This window comes from Procambarus clarkii, chromosome 21 (genome assembly GCF_040958095.1).
Source record: "Procambarus clarkii isolate CNS0578487 chromosome 21, FALCON_Pclarkii_2.0, whole genome shotgun sequence".
NCBI classification, from domain to species: Eukaryota; Metazoa; Arthropoda; class Malacostraca; order Decapoda; family Cambaridae; genus Procambarus; species Procambarus clarkii.
In genome coordinates, this window is record NC_091170.1 from 37,059,326 (window position 1) to 37,081,960 (window position 22,635).

Consider the following 22,635-nt stretch of genomic DNA (forward strand, 5'->3'; position numbering starts at 1 on the left):
GGATGATATACAGCAAGTCTGGATAATGTATGTATTGTGTGGAAGGAGTGTACCATGTATAACAGGTGTATGGCGTCCACCTCACCCACATCATCCACCTCGCCCAGTACCCACACCCACCAGCCATCCACCTCACCCAGCACCCACACCCACCAGCCATCCACCTCACCCAGCACCCACACCCACCAGCCATCCACTTCACCCAGCACCCACACCCACCAGCCATCCACTTCACCCAGCACCCACACCCACCAGCCATCCACTTCACCCAGCACCCACACCCACCAGCCATCATCCAGGTATCAGCTACACAAAGCATGTCTAGAAATTGGACGAGATTTACCACCAACCATTAAGTAATTAGCCCACATGGTCAACATCCGCCATGCCTGACTCTTGTGTATATATGGCTCTATTGTGTGCTGCTCTCTCTCTCTCTCTCTCTCTCTCTCTCTCTCTCTCTCTCTCTCTATCTCCGTCTCCTGTGTAGTTAATATATATTTTGAGGTCTTCCAGGTTTTTTAATATCAGAGCCACTTTTATCAGTTAAGTAATGGACTGACACCCCAGACGTGAGTATGTGAAAGGTAATAGCAGTAATGTTGAGCATGTTGCATGAAGCAGTGTTCATAACACACATGTTCTACCATCAACAGCTGCTCCTGCACCCTGCACACACACATGTTCTACCATCAATAAACTTTAGCATGAATAATCTACAGTATCAGTAATCCACAGCATCAATACTCCTCAGCATCAATAATCCTCAACATCAATACTCCTCAGCATCAGTAATCCTCAGCATCAATAACACTCAGCATCAGTAATCCCCCAGTATCGGTAATTCCGTCGTCAATAATGCAGCGCATCAATACTCCACATCAATAATCGTGTCATTGGTAACCCCCACAGTATCGGTACTGCTGTCATTAGTATTGTAATTAGTCATTGTGGTTAGAGTTGTGAATGAATGGTACAGTCTGCCATCCAACTCCATCACACGCGCGCGCGCACACACACACACACACACACACACACACACACACACACACACACACACACACATCATTAGCAAGTGATGTGGTGGAGGCTGACTCCATACACAGTTTCAAGTGTAGATATGATAGAACCCAATAGGCTCAGGAACCTGTACACCTGTTGATTGACGGTTGAGAGGCGGGACCAAAGAGCCAGAGCTCAACCCCCGCAAACACAACTAGGTGAGTACACACACACACACACACACACACACACACACACACACACACACACACACACACACACACACACACACACCTCTCTGGAGTCCAAAAATCCGATTTCTCTTCTATCAGCGAGGCGGAACAATTTCCCCGGGAGTGCAGAGAGTGAACACGTGTTGACGCACTTCCAGTCAACACAACTTTCCTGCTGGCCCAGAGCAGCGTACATGGCGCTCTCTATCCTCCCTGGTCAAGAGTAGGGCGGCCGGTCTCCCGCGGCCCCTTGCACCCACCCATGCTCGCACGGACGGCACGGCAGCTATGCACGGACGGCCGATGGACGCCTTGGACGGAGAGTTGGAGAGCGCGATGAACGGAAAGAACAGCTGACGGTTGGAGACAGCTATTGACAGAGAGATGCGTGGACGTAGCGAGCAATGGACGGAAAAGCAACAGTTGGATAAAGAGGGTGAAGAAAGTGGGGAGAGAGAGAGTGACGAGGAGAGAGAGAGTGACACAGAGAGGGACGCTGGTTGTCCATCCCGTACTACACCTCCAGATAAATATTCAATGACTGCGCATTCCCCTCCCTCCCTCCCTCCCCTCCCCTACCTAGGTGCTTTGTGGGTTACTTACTGCCACCGGCGGCCTCCCTGACTCACCTGGATGCCTGGCGCTTCACCTGCCCCCCCCCCCCCCCCCACCACCCTGGCCCGCGACTCTGGGGACGCCAGAAGACCATTTCTCACTTCTTTGAGCAAACTTATCACTTTCCTTTCCCGTAACTCACTGGGGTGGTATGTCCTGTGACGGGGGGTATATCCAGTGACGGGGGTATATCCTGTGACGGGGGGGGGGGGAATACCTGTGACGGAGGGTATATCCTGTGACTGGGGGGTATATCCTATGACTAGGGGTGGAATATAATATGGCGGTGTATCTTGTGACTGGCATTGCAGTAGTATACAATAAGGTTAGCATGATAGCGATAATTGGTGTGAGTGACGGCCCCAGCGTGAGGTACGGTGAGGCAGGTGAGGTTCACAGTGTGTGATCTACAGCCTCACACGTCAAGGTTGTGGCAGCCACACGCCATCACCAACATTACACGCACCGCCCTCATGTTGAGTAATGTGGTATATGTCGTACTCTCAACGTCGAATTCGTGAAAACATGGAAACCAGAGGGGAGACGCAGAGACCAGAAGGGGAAGTAGAAACCAGAGAGGATCGTTGAGGACGGAAACCAACGCTAAGAACAAGGATGGTAAACGCTGGCCAACCGAGGCCACCTCTCAAGCCGGGACACCATGATGATGATGATGGTGATGATGATGATGATGGTGATGATGATGATGATGGGGCGTCCTGGTGCCGGAGATGATGGCGGTGACCGTGTGTGTGGCGTGAGGTAAGTACTGATGACGCAAAACGTGGAATGGTGAGGAGGGGCTGGCGATGCACGCTCGCGTCTCCCGCCATCTACTGGTGACGCCTCAACGAGCGACGGCGCGAGCAGTCTCCATCCTGACACGACCTTCAACTTCGGGTCGCTTCGAACGCCTCTTTTTTTTCATGCAGCTATACTCAACAGCAGAGTTGATTTAGAATGACTACAGACAGCGGGGAAGAGACATCACAAACACGATCGTGATTTATAAAGATGATAATGTTTGAGACGAGGGGCCAAGTCTGTGTGTGTGCCGCTGAAGAAACTAAGAAATTTCTCCGAACGTACTCCATAAACCACTGCAGAGTAATATAGCGTATCATAGAACAACACAGAACATTCCAGCGTATTACAGAGCATCCTAGAGCATCCAAGAGCACTACAGAACATCCCAGAGCACTGCGGAATATCCCAGTGCATTACAGATGACCACAGAACATCCAAGAACACTACTGAAGAACACACACCACCACATCAGAGCATAACGGAACACAAGTAAAAGTGCCTTCGTTAATATTCAGATTATGAGCAGCTTCACTTGGCAATACAGTGAACATGGTTATTGTTACGAATAACTGATAGTGCATTATTTGTGTGTAGCGGGGGATGGCGTCAAGTCAGCTGTGTGTGTACTCACCTATATGTATTTGCCTAGTTGTGCTTGCGGGGGTTGAGCTCTGGCTCTTTGGGCCCGCCTCTCAACTGTTAATCACTCAATTGATCCCCCCCCCCCACACACACACACACCAGCTTGGTTAGTTAGCTCAACCACTTGGGCTGGACGGTAGAGCGACTGTCTCGCTTCATGCAGGTCGGCGTTCAATCCCCGACCGTCCAAGTGGTTGGGCACCATTCCTTTCTCTCCCCGTCCCATCCCAAATCTTTATCCTGACCCCTTCCAAGTGCTGTATAGTCGCAATGGGTTGGCGCTTTCCCCTGATAGTTCTCTTCCCCTTGTCCAAATTCAATAGTACCGATTTCGACGTTCTAACTGCGTTGAACGTCGGTATGTATACTATGGTCCTCATCGTTACTCTAAGTACTACCAAAACAGGAGGATGGGGTGGATACTGTTTATAATTGACTGAACGAACCAGAACAGTCAAGTCACAGTAATTGTCACCGCACTAACAACACAAATAGATAATTAAGCTAAGATAGTGAAGGTCTAAGATGTTACAATTATTCTATTTCATAAATTTACTGAGACCTGGAACTTCAAGAACAAGAGGTCATAGATTTAAACTAAATAAACAAAAATGCCGAAGAAATATAAGAAAATTCACTTTCGCAAACAGAGTGGTAAACGGTTGGAACAAGCTAAGTGAGAAGGTGGTGGAGGCCAAAACCGTCAGCAGTTTCTAAGCATTATATGACAAAGAGTACTGGGTAGACGGGACACCACGAGCGTAGCTCTCATCCTGTAACTACACTTAGGTAATTACACAGGAAGCAGCTCGTAGCAGCTGTCTAACTCCCAGGTACCTATTTACTGCTAGGTGAACAAGGGGCATCAGGGTGAAAGACATTCTGTCCATTTGTTTCCACCTCCGCCGTGGATCGATCCCCGGACCCTAAGACTATGAATACCGAGCGCTGTCCACTCAGCCGTCAGGCCCGTAAACTTAAACTGTGTGTGAACGTAACTATGTTTGAGCGGTAACTTCAGTTTCAGACGTAACCCAACTGGTCCCTAGCTTCATGTGTTCTGTCATATCTACTCCTTTGAATCCATGTATAGTCAGACACCTCCACTTCTGCTGGCTCGGTCCACTACCTCGCCACATGTACTTTAAACTATTGTAAAATATTCCTTTTACTCGCCTGGGTATTCAGATTGTATCTGCCTCCCGGGTCAAACACTGCCTTTATCCACCCAGGTTATACTATCGCAATCATGCCCCCGGGCACCTTGCCCGTAGTGATCATATCCCAACCTGTTTCTTCCTTTCGACGATCTAAGGTTTAGCTGTAAATAATGTGTGTGGTCACAGGACGAGTTCACCGTATCATTGTAGAGTCAAATAAATTTTGATTCAATTTTAGCTTAGTTCAGAAGAAATTCCGTGTTAAAATCCGAATAGAACACGGGAAAGAAACCTAACATTAAAAAGGTAGAAAGTTTGCGTAAAAAACCTCGCCAGGCGTGTACCATAATTTTTTAGAGATTATGACCTAGACGTACAGCCCAAAGACGCATCCTCGGGCATACAGCTGTGGCAGGAGGACAGAAGCAGCTGAAGGTAGGAACAACAGCAGCAGAGGTAACAACAGCAGCAGCAGTAGCAGAGGCAGCAACAGCAGCAGCTGTAGTAGAGGCAGGAGGAGGAGGTCAGGGATGCGTCCAAAAGTTTCTAGCAAGTAATGACCACTGGAGGCGTCCGTCAGAGAGAGCAGCGCGCCGCTGACCCCATCTCGCTCTCCAAGTTGTAAGTCGTCTTGGTCGTCTTTACGGTTCGGCGTCACTACCAACTGACTCCAATCTTCCAGTAGTTTTTAGCATCGATTTAATTATTGAATCAACTAGAGCACTGGTATAAAGTGATTGCAAACGTGAAGCGCTTGTCACCGCTGTCTCTGTGCGTCGGGACAACCACAAAGCCACCAACGAGGTCAACAACGAAGGGATCAACGCTACAATCAGACAAACCTATAAACGGACCTCTGCTCGCCAAGTTAACTAGACGTTACAGCCGCATTATGCTACCAAGGAACTGCTATTGAAATGTGTGTGTTGGGGCCGTCAGCTGAGAAGGGCGTCGGCAGCCTCACACACCACACTGGTCTGCGTCTTCCTCTCGTGACGCTCGCCCTGACGCTCACACTATAACAGAATACAGGCGCAGGGAGGAATGGGGGAGAGAGAAAGGACGGAGAGTGTAAGGGAGGGACGTACTAAGGAAAGAGGGAGGTAATCGTCGGGGGAGAAACACAGTGAAGGCTGATCGTAAGCTGGTGATTTTAGTAACGTGGGATCGTGGTAGTAATGGGGGTAATAGTGATGGTAGAGATGGTAGAGGTGGTGGTGATGGAAGAGATGGTGGTGGTATTGGTAGCGTAGCTAGGGTCACGGGAAGAGGGGAGGGGGATTGTCTGCTCCAGGCAGTGCGGGACTGTAACAAGAGGTAACACCGTAGATGGGTATGACTGGTTAAGGTGTAGGGAAAGGGAAGAGGAAGAGGTGAAGTAATAGACATAAATAATAAACAAAGTGAAGCAATACCGTTACCGGATATCACCACCTGCATGTGCGAGTCAGGCTGGCCAAGGTAAGGACTGAGTTCGAAAACCTGAATGAGTTGTTCGGAACCTTGTATAGCATCAGTCAGTTCGGGATACGCGGCTCCAGTATGGAATCCATATCAAGTTAAACATTAAACAAAGATTGATACCTGTGAATAGACTGTTAATGTATGTGTACAGAATGTTACTAGCTCACCAAGACTGAACTTGCTTAGCTAAGTGAACTTTGGGGTTCAGTTCGGGAGTTAAGTCCCTCAGTAGAAACTCCAACAGTAGCCCACCGGAATTATACCAGAGCTCAAACCTGTGAGACCGGAGAAAGCACTAAAGGCACTAAGCCTCATCACAGAAGCAGAGACATGCTCACCACATACTAAACATCATCAGAATTTATGGGGTAGACAATAACACTCTTTGTTGAGTCAAAAACACGGTCAAGAGAACACAATGTAAAACTAAGCACCCGAACGAGCCACAGCTGCTTTTAAGGTTTGTAAATGTCAGAGAAGGAAAGAAATGGGAGTAAAGTATTTGGAAGTGAGGATGGATCACCAGGGGGCGGGGCGAGAGGCAGGGAAGGTAACCACGTTCTCAAACACACCAGAAGCAACTGTAACACTTCTGAGAGTCAGGAGTCATCGTATTAAATAACTCACAGTTCTTGAGGCGGGGCGCGGGAGTTAAATCTCTACATACACACACTCGTGCGTGACCCCACACAGCGAGAAAGTAAATCAGAGAAAAGAGCAAAAAGTCTCCAAAATAGACTTGTCGTCCGTAAAGAGGAAGTCATTACTTCAGCTAGTATTTGGCCACAGTGACTCACACGCTGTTATTATCTCTGGCGGCTAATGACGCCCTCGTTAGTGATAGAAAAACACGGACACGCGAAAGATAAGAATAAATAGCAGTAAGAGGCAATTTGAGCTCGTTAAGGTATCCGGATGATAGCTCACGAACGTCAACTCGATCAAAAACACGTAATGATTGTTATGCCTAGTTGCGAGGTCTCATTCTCCCTCAGTGTTGAGGATCTGCTAATCGATGTATTCTTGACCGAAGCGCCGGAACACAACTGGAAGGAGGAGTAAAACTTATTTCAAGTGCAGCTTGAAATGTATTTTTTTTTTTTGCAGGGATATTCCTGCGCGGGCCCTAAGCCTCTGGCTGGCCCACTAAGTGTTGCTTGTTTCTGTTTTACTTGGGCGGAGTATGAGTATTTATGACTCGTATGGTCGCTTCAGTAAGATTTTGTCTCATGTGTTTAACAACTTCTGTTCTGTTGAATCTAAGTTGAAATCTTAATGGGTTTGTAACTGTGCACTGTGTTAGATAATGTTCCAGTGGTCTGTCGGGCATTTCTCCACAGTGCTGACATTTCCTCTCATCTTCCGGAACCTGTAAGCCTATTTCCCATGTACATGGGTATTAAGATGATTGATAACGTCGTGTGGTCTCTCAAAATAATTCTTCGCGGCCACTGTCACTTGCGATACAGATTTTAAGAACACACTGAGTTTAATGCTGTTTGCATTGCTCAGGATCTCGTAGGTACAGGAGGTACGTTGATCATGTACCTCGTAGATGGTGTTTGCCTCTACAAGGTATACACGCAGGGGGGCGGTGCGCCTGGGCCCCCCAGTATTCTGGGCAGCAGCGGGTCTGGTGTGTTGCTCCACTTGCAGGATCTAAGAAGCTTGTAATCTGGGATTAAATCTGCGTTTACCGATCCCAAGCTGATGTTTACTGCAGCGGCATGCCATAAAAAATCCATAAAACTGTGTGTGTGTGTGTGTGTGTGTGTGTGTGTGTGTGTGTGTGTGTGTGTGTGTGTGTGTGTGTGTGTGTGTGTGTGTATTCACCTATTTGTACTCACTTATTTGTGCCTGCAGGATCGAGCGTTGGCTCTTTGATCCCGCTTTTTTTACTGTGAGGATTAGGGAGGATCTCACCTCCCTAACCGCGGACATAGTGGTGTTTTCGTAAGTTGCTCAGCTGGTGCTTCCTGTATGGTTCGTAGCACCGTCGTAAGAGACCACTGACAGTGTGAGAAATGTGCTCGGACAAGGTGGTCCTTTAGTGATTTCACCCTTCTCCAAGCTACCACTGGGGGTCTCTTTGGTAGAGGGACCAAATCGGGGGGTTTTCATAAGCTTCCCTTCAACCAATCCCACATGTCGTGTAGGTTCAGTTGTAGGGGGCCCGGCGAGCCCTGGGAGGAAGAATGTCTAGATTATTTTTCCTTTATGTTGCTTGTAGAAGTGCACCCCTATCATGGTTCCTGAGTTTTTTCAGTGCTCCGTGTGGGTAGCCTCTATGTCTGAAAGGTTCCCAGAAGTCCTCTAGCTCTGGGAAGAGGTCCTGTTCTTTACTCGTGATCCTTTTGAGTCCAAGTCTTAGATAGAAGGGCAGGGAATTCTTCAGGGAAAGTGGGTGTATACCAGAATGTATATTGGAATTTATCGCTGTTAAACATCATGTTATTTTCTGATGCCCAGTCGAAAACTTTGGTAATATCAGCTTGTAGTTTTTCGATGTCTTCTACAGAAGTAATTTTCATACAAATTTTGGTAACTGCAAAAGATGACAGGAAGCTGCGATTTGTATTTTTGTCTATATGTGATCATAAGGAAGAACAGTGGTGCAAGGACTGCACCCTGAGGTACAGAGCCTCTCATTGTGCTTGGAGTTAATTTTGTTTGACTGCTACTTATTGCATTTTGCTTGACAGAAAATTTGCAGGTGGATAAACAAAGGCATCAGGTGAAAGGTATCGTTGTAAACTGTCTCACTTCGCACAGAAATCAATCCCAGGACCATTTAGTTGTGACCCGACTTCCCTAGTTTTCTAGTACGACAAATTTTGTCCTTAGTAACACATACGAGCGAAAAGCGACGTTCTTTGTAAGAGGACAGGTTGCACAGTCAGCTGGCCGACTCTCGTTTTCTGTTTCCGCCGCCGCAGGGTAGACTGTAGTGTGTCTCCCCACCTGCTGCTAGTTCCTCCCCGACTCTCACCTCACCCCTCAGGCTCTCCTGGCTCCTGGGCAAGTTAGTTCACAAGCTTAAATATCTCCTTCTTTTATCAACTCTTTCCGTCTATGCGGCTCGTACTCCTTTGATGAACTCCTGCCATCTCTCCCGCTCCTTTGATCCACCAAACATCTATGGCAGCCAGACATTTAATGTTTATCATGCTTTAAGAAATGTTAAACCACTGATACATATTATGTGTTTCCGCCTCTGGTAATTATATTGATCCGACTGTGTGTGTTGGGAAGCAATAGTATAGTACTTCATATATTTCAGGCTGCGCTTGTCTTTACGTAACCATGAATCAACTGGTCGCTAGAGCGTCATTTGTACCACTCGTCGACCAGACAAACTGTGTGTACTCACCTAGTTGTGCTTGCGGGGGTTGAGCTCTGGCTCTTTGGTCCCGCCTCTCAGCTGTCAATCAACTGGTGTACAGGTTCCTGAACCTACTGGGCTCTATCATATCTACACTTGAAACTGTAAATGAGTGTAGTTGAAATGAGTGTTGAAACTGTGTGTGTGTGTGTGTGTGTGTGTGTGTGTGTGTGTGTGTGTGTGTGTGTGTGTGTGTGTGTGTGTGTGTGTGTGTGTGTGTGTGTACAAGAGTTAGTGTGTGCGTGCTAGAGTGTGAATGTGGGGCGGGGAAGTAGCTTACCGCAGTTAGCGGAGCGTGTACTAAACATTGTATATATCACAGCTGGTGGCGAGTCTAACTCTCGCTGTCAGTGCCGCCTCTGACAGTAGCCTCAGACCATTAACCATGGGATCACAAACACCTTTACCACTACCACCACTGTCATTACTGACTCAGTGCACTCGCCTCGCAAGCTATAGGACCCACCTTCGAATATTGGGCAGATTTGGGGAGTTGGGTTTCGTTCCTTTACTCTGTTCATCCGACTGTCATTGGTGGCCAGGAAGTACTGGGAGGGCGGGAAGTGTTGTCACTGTACGTCGGCTACTGGGAGGGCGGGAAGTGTTGTCACTGTACGTCAGCTACTGGGAGGGCGGGAAGTGTTGTCACTGTACATCAGCTACTGGGAGGGCGGGAAGTGTTGTCACTGTACAACCCGTTCTCGCAAATTCGTAAAGTCAATATTGACTTATTAACTACGTGCATAGGTGATATACTAAACATAATCCTTAAAAAGATTCATAGAAAACACCGACCTTACCTAACCTTGTTAGTATCTTAAGATAAGCATCTTATTGCTTCGTAATTACAATTATTACTTAACCTATACCTATTATAGGTTAGGTAATAATTGTAATTACGAAGCAATAAGATGCTTATCTTAACATACTAAGTAGGTTAGGTAAGGTCGGTGTTTTCTATGAATCTTTTTAAGGGTATCTATTATGTTAAGTATGTCACCTATGCACATATTTAATAAGTCAATATTGACTTATTAAATTTGCGAGAACGGGTTGCACTGTACGTCAGCTACTGGGAGGGCGGGAAGTGTTGTCACTGTACATCAGCTACTGGGAGGGCGGGAAGTGTTGTCACTGTACGTCGGCTACTGGGAGGGCGGGAAGTGTTGTCACTGTACGTCAGCTACTGGGAGGGCGGGAAGTGTTGTCACTGTACATCAGCTACTGGGAGGGCGGGAAGTGTTGTCACTGTACGTCAGCTACTGGGAGGGCGGGAAGTGTTGTCACTGTACATCAGCTACTGGGAGGGCGGGAAGTGTTGTCACTGTACGTCAGCTACTGGGAGGGAGGGAAGTGTTGTCACTGTACATCAGCTACTGGGAGGGAGGGAAGTGTTGTCACTGTACGTCAGCTACTGGGAGGGAGGGAAGTGTTGTCACTGTACGTCAGCTACTGGGAGGGAGGGAAGTGTTGTCACTGTACGTCAGCTACTGGGAGGGCGGGAAGTGTTGTCAATGTACGTCAGCTACATTACATAAAAACATTGTCGATTTATGGAAACATCGTACGTTTTGACTTTCTTCGACTTTGAGTTCAATCGGAACTCTCGAGTCATCTTAGGAAGGCACATACAGGTCAGTCTTCGTTACACCATAGTTCAGGGTACTGACTGGGGGGATGTCCAGGCTAATTTGACCAGTCTCCCATGAAAAGTGTCGAGTGAAAGAAAACCACGAGACGAGCTCATTGTACTTCAGGAGTAACTGAGATGAAACCAGGGCACAGCCTTGTCCTACGCCAGACATAAGTCACTATATGTCAGTGGAAAATAGTATTTTGTCATGTTCTCCGCGTTCTTCGTTCCTCAGAATTTACCAGCACTCAGTAGATGATATTAACTCGCATTTCTAAAAACTATCTTTGGCGATTGTGCAACACAACAGTCAACCGTGGCGTTGACCAATATTCAGTGGTCAACGAGTCTTTCAGAACCGTGTTGATTGATCAACACTGTGCAATTCTTAGGTACATTTTTTATTATTCATTCATTACACCAATAACAGTTCCCGTGGGTCAGTGGTAAGACACGTGCCTCGTGCTACGCAAGTGATGTGTCTTGGGTTTGCATCCTGGCCGGGGAGGATTGACTGGGCGCCAATCCTTAATTGTAGCCTCTATTCACCCAGCAGTGAATGGGTACCTGGTTGTTAAACGATTTGGTGGGTCGTATTCCGGCGGAAATTAAGATTAAGGACCTGCCCGAAGCGCTATGCGTGGCTTTACAAGAATGCAAGAACTACTGTATACATAAATAAGTGTACAAGAATGTAAAAACTTTAATAATTCAGTGGTGTTGGGAACACCCCGGGGGACTCGTGGGTGTATAGTGTAGTGTGATGAACACCCCGGGGGACTCGTGGGTGTATAGTGTAGTGTGATGAACACCCCGGGGGACTCGTGGGTATATAGTGTAGTGTGATGAACACCCCGGGGGACTCGTGGGTGTATAGTGTAGTGTGATGAACACCCCGGGGGACCAGAGCACCTCTCTGGTAGTTAATTAGATTTATTAATAGTCGTTTAAGAGAAGACCCGAACCACAGGTGTGGTAGTCCGGGAGGGAGTTGACAGGTGTGGTAGTCTGGGAGGGAGTTGACAGGTGTGGTAGTCTGGGAGGGAGTTGACAGGTGTGGTAGTCTGGGAGGGAGTTGACAGGTGTAGTAGTCTGGGAGGGAGTTGACAGGTGTGGTAGTCTGGGAGGGAGTTGACAGGTGTGGTAGTCCGGGAGGGAGTTGACAGGTGTGGTAGTCTGGGAGGGAGTTGACAGGTGTGGTAGTCCGGGAGGGAGCTGACAGGTGTGGTAGTCTGGGAGGGAGTTGACAGGTGTGGTAGTCCGGGAGGGAGCTGACAGGTGTGGTAGTCTGGGAGGGAGTTGACAGGTGTGGTAGTCCGGGACGGAATTGACAGGTGTGGTAGTCTAGGAGGGAGTTGACAGGTGTGGTAGTCTGGGAGGGAGTTGACAGGTATGGTAGTCCGGGAGGGAGTTGACAGGTGTGTTAGTCTGGGAGGGAGTTGACAGGTGTAGTAGTCTGGGAGGGAGTTGACAGGTGTGGTAGTCTGGGAGGGAGTTGACAGGTGTGGTAGTCCGGGAGGGAGTTGACAGGTGTGGTAGTCTGGGAGGGAGTTGACAGGTGTGGTAGTCCGGGAGGGAGCTGACAGGTGTGGTAGTCTGGGAGGGAGTTGACAGGTGTGGTAGTCCGGGAGGGAGTTGACAGGTGTGGTAGTCTGGGAGGGAGTTGACAGGTGTGGTAGTCCGGGACGGAATTGACAGGCGTGGTAGTCTGGGAGGGAGTTGACAGGTGTGGTAGTCTGGGAGGGAGTTGACAGGTATGGTAGTCCGGGAGGGAGTTGACAGGTGTGGTAGTCTGGGAGGGAGTTGACAGGTGTAGTAGTCTGGGAGGGAGTTGACAAGTGTGGTAGTCTGGGAGGGAGTTGACAGGTGTGGTAGTCTGGGAGGGAGTTGACAGGTGTGGTAGTCTGGGAGGGAGTTGACAGGTGTAGTAGTCTGGGAGGGAGTTGACAGGTGTGGTAGTCTGGGAGGGAGTTGACAGGTGTGGTAGTCTGGGAGGGAGTTGACAGGTGTGGTAGTCTGGGAAGGAGTTGACAGGTGTGGTAGTCTGGGAAGGAGTTGACAGGTGTGGTAGTCTGGGAAGGAGTTGACAGGTGTGGTAGTCTGGGAAGGAGTTGACAGGTGTGGTAGTCTGGGAAGGAGTTGACAGGTGTGGTAGTTTGGGAAGGAGTTGACAGGTGTGGTAGTCTGGGAAGGAGTTTTATTTCCTATAATCTTGCCCCGAGGGGCAAGTTGCAAGTGGTCATTTTAATACTAGTCGCTCAGTGCCGTTGTTAAACTAGCTTGGGTTAGTTGTGTTTATTTGGCTGTGTGGATAGCACGCTGGACATGTGGCCCGGGTTCGATTCCTGGCGCCGGCGAGAAACAAAAATGGGTAGAGCTTCTTTCATCCCTGATGCCCCCTGTTACCTAGCAGTAAATAGGTACCTAGGAGTTAGACAGCTATTACAGGCAGCTTCCTGGGTGTGTGTGTGTGAAAAAAATAGTAGTTAGTAACAGTTGATTGATTGACAGTTGAGAGGCGAGCCGAAAGAGCAGAGCTCAACCCCCGCAAGCACAACTAGGTGAATGCACACACACACACACACACACACACACACACACACACACACACACACACACACACACACACACACACACACACACACACACACACACACACACACACACACTTGAGTACCCAGATGAGCCACAGAGACATTAGAAATAACGTTTTCAGTGTCAGAGAAGTTAACAGGTGGAATGCATTAGGCAGTGATGTGGTGGAGGCTGACTCCATACATACTTTCAAATGTAGATATAATAGAGCCCATTAGGCTCAGGAGTCTGTACACCAGTTGATTGACAGTTGAGAGGCGGGACCAAAGAGCCAGAGCTCAACCCCCGCAAGCACAATTAAGGGAGTGCACACCCGCAAAATAATAACATGAATCGAGAAAATAGACACAACGGAACTTTTGAAACCTGCAGCTTCAAGAACATGAGCTCATAGATTCTGGCTAAGGAAACACAGGTGTCGGAAAATATACGAAAGTTTTGTGGACAGAGATGGCGAAGGTTGTAACAAGTAAAGTGAGAGGCCGACTGATGCCCAAACCACCAGTAGTCTCAGTGTGATACATGACATTAATGGGAAGACGGAACACCACGAGGTCTCGCCCTCTAACTACACTTATGTAATTGGAAGCACGTGCTAACTCGCTCACTCGCTCGCTCACTCACTCACTCACTCACTCACTCACTCACTCACTCACTCACTCACTCACTCACTCACACACACACACACACACACACACACACACACACACACACACTCTCACACACACACACACACACACACACACACACACACACACACACACACACACACACACACACACACACACTGACCAAAGAACCAGAGCTCAATCCCCCGCAAGGTTAGGATAGGTTCCATCAGGTTAGGTTAGGTTAGCTTGGCTTGGGTTAAGTTAGGTTTGTGTATAGATCAGCGATGACGTAGAAGAACACACACTTTTCTCAGGTCTTAAACCCTACTCCATCTTCGAGCACCACTAGCGCAAGGAAAGACACCAAAGAAAACGGGTTGGTTAGGGTGTACCTTGTAGCAGCATGCCGCGTGGGGGTGACGTGCTGGGGCGGTACCGTGGCTCCGTGCACACTGAGGGACTCTCTCACACTGGCTGCTGCTCCTGCTCCCCGTCTACACTGCCTCACGCCTTCAACTCGTAACTTTCTCCTGGAGCAGGTGCCTGGCGAGGGGGTGCCTGCCTCGGCGAACGCCCCCTCCCTGCCGCAGCCTCGCCCTGCACTCTGGCACCCCTCTCTGGCCTTGGCTCTCCTCCACCACAGTCACGCCCGCCACAGTCACGACTCCAGCCACAGTCACTCCCGCCACAGTCACTCCCGCCACAGTCACGCCCGCGACAGTCACGCCCGCCACAGTCACGACTCCCGCCACAGTCACTCCCGCCACAGTCACGCCCGCGACAGTCACGCCCGCCACAGTCACGCCCGCCACAGTCACGCCCGCCACAGTCACGCCCGCCACAGTCACGACTCCCGCCACAGTCACGCCCGCCACAGTCACGACTCCCGCCACAGTCACGCCCGCCACAGTCACGACTCCAGCCACAGTCACGACTCCCGCCACAGTCACTCCCGCCACAGTCACGCCCGCGACAGTCACGCCCGCCACAGTCACGACTCCCGCCACAGTCACGCCCACCACAGTCACGACTCCCGCCACAGTCACTCCCGCCACAGTCACTCCCGCCACAGTCACGCCCGCCACAGTCACGCCCGCCACAGTCACGCCCGCCACAGTCACGCCCGCCACAGTCACGCCCGCCACAGTCACGCCCGCCAAAGTCACGCCCGCCACAGTCACGCCCGCCACAGTCACGCCCGCCACAGTCACGCCCGCCACAGTCACTCCCGCCACAGTCACGACTCCCGCGACAGTCACGCCCGCCACAGTCACGACTCCCGCCACAGTCACTCCCGCCACAGTCACGACTCCCGCCACAGTCACTCCCGCCACAGTCACTCCCGCCACAGTCACGCCCGCCACAGTCACGCCCGCCACAGTCACGCCCGCCACAGTCACACCCGCCACAGTCACGCCCACCCGAGACACGCCCGCCACAGTCACGCCCACCCGAGACACGCCCGCCACAGTCACGCCCACCCGAGACACGCCCGCCACAGTCACGCCCACCCGAGACACGCCCGCCACAGTCACGCCCACCCGAGACACGCCCGCCACAGTCACGCCCACACGAGACACGCCCAGCCAGCACCGCAGGCAGGCAGCCTTACAGGGACCTGGTGATCCCCACACACACACACACACACACACACACACACACACACACACACACACACCACAGTAGCGACATAACTGGCTAGCGGCACCAAATACCGTTGTGGTGGTGAGCTTCGCCTTGACCGACCCAGGTGTCCAGTTCGGGATTATCTGCGGCCGCTGACCTGTATGAGGCAAGAGTGTTCTCCACATAATTAACATAATCACAAGAAAGAGCTGTTGTTGTGGTTAACACCCATCTCCCCCCCCCCACCCCCACCCTCACCCTCACCCCCACCCCCACCCCCACCCCACCCTCATCCCCACACTGTTTTGTTTCTTAATGCTAAGATTAAGGTCGTTAGATACGCTGGTTACAATCGCACATGTTCTCTCACAAACCCGTCCTCGTACAAATAACGTCGCTTTTCGCTCGTATGCGCGCTACGGCCAAACATTGCCGGAATTGAAAATGAAAGCGGCTCGCAAAAGTGACGTACTGTCCCGTTTTCTGTTTTGGGTCCTCTGGTTGAGTCTGTTGGGGGTAGGAAAGGACAGTTTAAAGTAACAGTTTTCATGAAGTTTTGAACCCTTAGGAGAACTTGCTGGTCTCCTAACCTGCCAGAGGACCCAAAACCTGCTGCTTTGGGTCACTGGGAGGGGGGGGGGACACACTGACGCCTGGATCATGGGACAGAGGGGACACACTGACGCATGTATCATGGGACAGAGGGGACACACTGACGCATGTATCATGGGACAGAGGGGACACACTGACGCATGTATCATGGGACAGAGGGGACACACTGACGCATGTATCATGGGACAGAGGGGACACACTGACGCATGTATCATGGGACAGAGGGGACACACTGACGCATGTATCATGGGACAGAGGGGACACACTGACGCGTGGATCATGGGACAGAGGGGACACACTGACGCATGGATCATGGGACAGAGGGGACACACTGACGCATGTATCATGGGACAGAGGGGACACACTGACGCGTGGATCAGAGGGGGGACACACAGCGGGACGGGCTGTCATGGCCAGTAAGGATCCACATATCAATATAAATGGTTCAGTTGCACGCGCTGCTAGTTGTTACAAGTGCAAGAGGCAGCGCGATTTATTGCCCTGTTCGAGCAACAGGTCGCACTAGTTAAGGAAACACTGGAAATGTATCAAAGATTGACCTTGGGTAATTTCCTCAGGTGGGACGGAAATGATAAAGTGTCATATTTGAGGCGGGGTAGTCACGACCTTGGGGGGGGGGGGGAGGGGTGGAAATTGTATTGAAGGTGTCACCATTGTGTAAGACTTCCAGGCGCACATATTGCAATGTTCCTGCCGCAGGGCCAGCACATGTGGGCTTAGGTAACACAGCACACTTTGGTTACCTTGTGTGTTAGTGTGTGTGTGTGTACTCACCTATTTGTGCCTGCAGGATCGAGCATTAACTCTTGGATCCCGCATTTCTAGCCATCGGTTGTTTACAGCAATGACTCCTGTCCCATTTCCCCATCATATCTATTTTTAAAATTATGAATAGAGTTTGCTTCCACAACCTGCTCCTTAAGTGCATTCCATTTTCCACTACTCTCACGCTAAAAGAAAACTTCCTAACATCTCTGTGACTCATCTGAGTTTCCAGCTGCCACCCATGTCCCCTCGTTCTATTACTATTCCTTGTGAACATTTCATCTATTTCCACTTTGTCAATTCCCCCTGAGCATTTTATATGTTCCTATCATATCCCCCCTCTACCTTCTTTTTTCTAATGTCGTAAGGTTCAGTTCCTCCAGACGCTCTTCATATCCCATCCCCCGTAACTCTGGGACGAGTCTCGTTGCAAACTTCTGAACCTTTTCCAGTTTCCTTATGTGTTTCTTCAGGTGGGGACTCTATGATGGCGCTGTATACTCTAAGACTGGTCTCATGTATGCAGTGTAAAGCGCCCTAAAAGCCTCCTCACTTAGGTTTCTGAATGATGTAATAACTTTTGTCAGTGTAGAGTACGCTGCTGTTGTTATCCTATTTATATGTGCCTCAGGAGTTAGATTAGGTGTTACGGCCACTTCCAGGTCTCTTTCTCGAATCGTCACAGGTAGGCAGTTCCCCTTCACCGTGTACTGTCCCTTTGGTCTCCTATCACCTGATCCCATTTCCATAACTTTACATTTGTTCGTGTTGAGCTCCAGTAGCCATTTATCTGACCATCTCTGTAACCTATTCAGGTTCTCTTGGAGGATCCTACAATCCTCATCTAACACAACTCTTCTCATTAATTTCGCGTCATCTGCGAACATCGACATATAGGATTCTTCTCTTGTAAACATGTCGTTAACATATATTAGAAATAGAATTGGTCCCAACACCGATCCTTGAGGTACTCCACTCGTTACTGTTCGCCAGTCCGACTTCTCGCCCCCTTACCGTTACTCTCTGGCTTCTTCCTGTTAGGTAGTTCCTTACCCATGCTAGGGCCTATCCGCTCACTCCCGCCTGCCTCTCGAGTTTGAATAGCAGTCTCATGTACTGTATCAAAGGCTTTTTGGCACTCCAGAAATATGCAGTCTGCCCAACCTTCTCTGTCCTGCCTTATCCTTATTATTTTATCATAGAATTCCAAAAGGTTTGTTAGGCATGTTTCCTTTCCAGAACCCATGTTGATGTTTGTTTACAAACCTAATGCTCTCCAAGTGTGCAACAAGTCTACAAGACTTGTTGTCTTGTAGACTTGTAGACTAAACGGTGGTGACCTCCCGGGGCGATCCCTTGTGTACTCGTCTCTCACACTCCTCAGTGTATGGAAGACACACGAGAATGTGTGCTCTGGCTCCGCTGCACTCTGTGTAGAACACTTCACTAACCCTGTGTGTAGGGGACAGAAAGAGGTGTATGTATGCTAATTAGCAGTGTATAAATGTATGGCCACGTCTGTGACAGTAAATAAGCTAACAAATACTAGTGTCTACTGGCTGGTCTCTGTACTCTCCGACCTCTAAGGTTGGTGTTCCTTCACTCTCACACTCTGTTGCGGGACCTGCTGGAGGCGCACTCTCACCCTCCTGTTATGTCCCCTTCTATAGTCTCCCCTCTTGTAGTCTCCCCTCTTGTAGTCTCCCCTCTTGTAGTCTCCCCTCTTGTAGTCTCCCCTCTTGTAGTCTCCCCTCTTGTAGTCTACCCTCTTGTAGTCTCCCCTCTTGAAGTCTTCTCTCCTGTAGTCTTGTTTTCCTCTAAACAAGCTATGCAACTTTTCCTCCTTCATTTCAACTATGCAGTCGAATTCTATAATAGAGTGGTCGCTGGTGCTAAGGGGCAGGTCGTATCTTTATAACCAGCAGGCCACTCTCTGAGAGCGTAGCTAGGTCTGGCGTGCTCGCATCTCTTCCCCTCCCCATTGTTGTCTGCCTATTGTTGTTCATATATATATATATATATATATATATATATATATATATATATATATATATATATATATATATATTAGTTCAATTCGGAGGATGTTTTATATATATATATATATATATATATATATATATATATATATATATATATATATATATATATATATATATATATATAATATAATATACACGCCACTGAGGAATGCATGTTGTGGGTGGGCCGCAGCCTGGAGGAGCGGGGCCAGGCGGATGATTTGAGTCACCAGCACAATTGCATTTTTTTCTCAACACCAAATAATTGCTTTGTTGTGGTTGTTGTTGTGGTCCAGTTCTTGAACCCATCTATATCTAAGAGAAAACGTCTGTCTGTCTGTCCAAAGCTGGGGGGCCAAACGCTTGAGGCCAGCTTCACCCATATTAACAAGAGGGAAGGGTCTGGGGTTTGGGATGATCATAGGTTAGTCGGGTTCGCCAGAATTCAAAACGGAACAGCGTGCTAGAGTCACATTCAGACCCCCACGACGATTTTTTGGCACTTTCCGCCAGCTACACTGCTAAATGTTTTGAAACCGAACACTTTAGCTTTTTTTAATGTACACCATTATTCATTGATCTCTGGAAAATTTACAGGAATTTCCTGCTATCCATAATTTGCCTGTAGTCACAAAATATATGATTCTCCCACAACTCAAAGGCTTCTCAAACCACACAACTTTGTTGGAGTGAATGGGGGGTAACTATTCAATTTTTTTTAGTATTTCTTAACACTAAGCTTTTATTGCTAGCAATCACCAATGCACCAGTGGAAGGCAATTATTTTTTTATAAGAGAGAAATGGAGGCATACAAAGACACACACACACACACACACACACACACACACACACACACACACACACACACACACACACACACAGAGGGGGCCTCGTAGCCTGGTGGATAGCGCGCAGGACTCGTAATTCTGTGGCGCGGGTTCGATTCCCGCACGAGGCAGAAACAAATGGGCAAAGTTTCTTTCACCCTAAGTGCCCCTGTTACCTAGCAGTAAATAGGTACCTGGGAGTTAGTCAGCTGTCACGGGCTGCTTCCTGGGGTGTGTGTGTGTGTGTGGTGTGGGGAAAAAAAAAGTAGTTAGTAAACAGTTGATTGACAGTTGAGAGGCGGGCCGAAAGAGCAAAGCTCAACCCCCGCAAAAACACAACTAGTAAACACACACACACACACACACACACACACACACACACACACACACACACACACACACACACACACACACACACACAGGTGTCACTAGTAACTGGTGACAGTTACTGGTCACAGTAACACACAGTAGCTGCTCACTGGTAACAGGTGAACTGCCAAAACTTTGGAAGACTGCTAATGTAGTCCTGATGAACAAGAAGGGGGATAGGCAGGAGGCACTGACCCTCAGGTTAGTGTTCCTAACTTGTATACTGTCACAGTAGGGGGGGGGGGTCATATATTTTAATGTTGTATAGAGAAATAAAGGCTTTTATTTGAGCCAAGGGGAATTCAAGGCGTAGGGAGAAGAACTTAGTAAATAAATGCAGCCCCTCCTCCGAATATGGGAAGGTAACTGTAAAGGCACAAGTAACTGTAATTATGTACTATTTCTAGCAGTCATGAATTGTACTTATTACACTTAGTATTAAACCGTGCTGTCAATTCGGAGGATGTGTTACAAATGACACAAATATATATTTATAAAACGCGCGACATTACATAACATAATTCTTTCCTTATAAATCAATAAATTCAGAAGGAAAACAACATTGTCTCTTATCACAGGAACGGACTCGGGGCCCCATACAGCTCTTAGACCAACACTGGACCTGTGCACTCCAACACTACCTCTGGCAGCCTGTGACACATATATACATCCCTATGCAATCTGGACTCTCAAAATTAACTGCTCAGTAGGCTATCAATTCATTCTGCCCTTCCTTGCAACCCTGTTAATGTTATACTGTGGCTTATCTTTGGATACGGCAGGAGAAAACCCGCAGGAAACAAGGATCGGTCAGACAGTTGGTGCTCCGCGTCTGGTCAAAAATGGCGTCCCCCCTTTGTTGCGTCACCAGGGGGGGGGGGACGTCACTGTTGCCCACCTTAATTTAATACTCTATTCTCTAACATTTCCAATCAAATCGTTTATTGAATTCATTTACCATATTCCCCACGCAGGGTTTTTTGATCGAGTCTATTTTTCCTTCACATAGTTTTGCTATTCCAATACACGATATTCCTAAACAATCTCCAGCTGAAAGGTACTACTTTTATTGGCGGAGTAATCATAGTCACTCGCGGCCTCCCAGCTATCAGCTGCAGATTTATTTCAAGAAAACATTCTTCCTTGTGTCCACAAACAATTTATAAGAGAAACTAACCTCCACAGGAGGTAAGGTTCGTAACACATACCATGCAAGTTGATGGAGAAGATTGTGCGAAGAAACTAGAGAAACATCTGGAGCGAAAGAACTTTGTAACACAACATCAGCACGGGTTCAGAGATGGCAAGTCATGCCTCACAGGATTAATTTAATTCTACGACCAGGCAAGAAAGAGAGGGGTGGGCAGACTGCGTATTTTTGGATTTCCAGAAAGCCTTTGCCACAGTACCACACAAGAGATTAGTGCACAAGCTGGAGATGAAGGCAAGAGTGAAAGGGAAGGTACTCCATTGGATAAGGGAGTACCTAAGCAACAGAAGACAGCGAGTCACTGTGAGGGGCGTGATCTCAGATTGGCGAGGTGTCACCAGTGGAGTCCCACAGGGTTTAGTCCTTGGACCTATACTGTTTCTGATATATGTAAATGATCTCCCATAGATTCGTCCCTTTCATTGTTTGCTGATGATGCAAAAATTATGAGGAGGATTAAGACAGAGGAAGACAGTATGAGGCTACAAGATGACCTAGACAAGCTGAATGAATGGTCCAACAATTGGCTATAAAGTTCAACCCGAATAAATGTAAGGTAATGAAACTAGGCGGCGGAAACAGGAGGATAGACACAGGATACCGATTGGGAGATGAAGTACTTCATGAAACGGACAGAGAGAAAGACCTTAGAGTTGATATCACACTAAACCTGTCTCCTGAAGCCCACATCAAAAGAATAACATCTGCAGCATACGCGAGGCTGGCAAACATCAGAACTGCCTTCAGGAACCTGTGTAAGGAATCATTCAACACCTTGTATACCACATATGTAAGACCAATCCTGGAGTATGCGGCCCCCACCATGGAGCCCGTACCTAGTCAAGCACAGGAATAAGATGGGTACAGGGGTACCCATCTTAGGGTCCACTACCGTCCACTGGAGGGGTACAGGGTCCATCACCGCCCACAGGAGGGGTACAGGGGTCCACTACCATCCACAGGAGGGGTACAGGGGTCCACTGCCACCCACAGGGTATATGGGATGCTTTACCGCCCACAAAATGCGCATGGCTGCATG

The 22,635-nt window shown here is 48.6% G+C and overlaps 2 protein-coding genes across 2 annotated transcripts in view; one reads left to right on the forward strand and one right to left on the reverse strand.

Moving 5' to 3' along the window:
- LOC138366960 (uncharacterized) overlaps positions 1 to 14,812 on the reverse strand; it is a 74,075-nt gene extending 59,263 nt beyond the window's left edge. Inside the window, exon 1 of the mRNA XM_069328332.1 lies at positions 14,537 to 14,812. The gene's annotated coding sequence lies outside the window, so the exon portion shown is untranslated. The remainder of the gene's footprint in view (positions 1 to 14,536) is intronic.
- The window catches only part of LOC138367265 (uncharacterized), a 25,306-nt gene continuing 8,359 nt past the window's right edge, over positions 5,689 to 22,635 (forward strand). The window contains exons 1-5 of the mRNA XM_069328679.1: positions 5,689 to 5,703; positions 6,678 to 6,711; positions 8,442 to 8,556; positions 14,684 to 15,742; positions 18,756 to 18,909. Of these exons, the coding sequence (XP_069184780.1) occupies positions 5,689 to 5,703; positions 6,678 to 6,711; positions 8,442 to 8,556; positions 14,684 to 15,742; positions 18,756 to 18,909 (1,377 nt within the window). The remainder of the gene's footprint in view (positions 5,704 to 6,677; positions 6,712 to 8,441; positions 8,557 to 14,683; positions 15,743 to 18,755; positions 18,910 to 22,635) is intronic.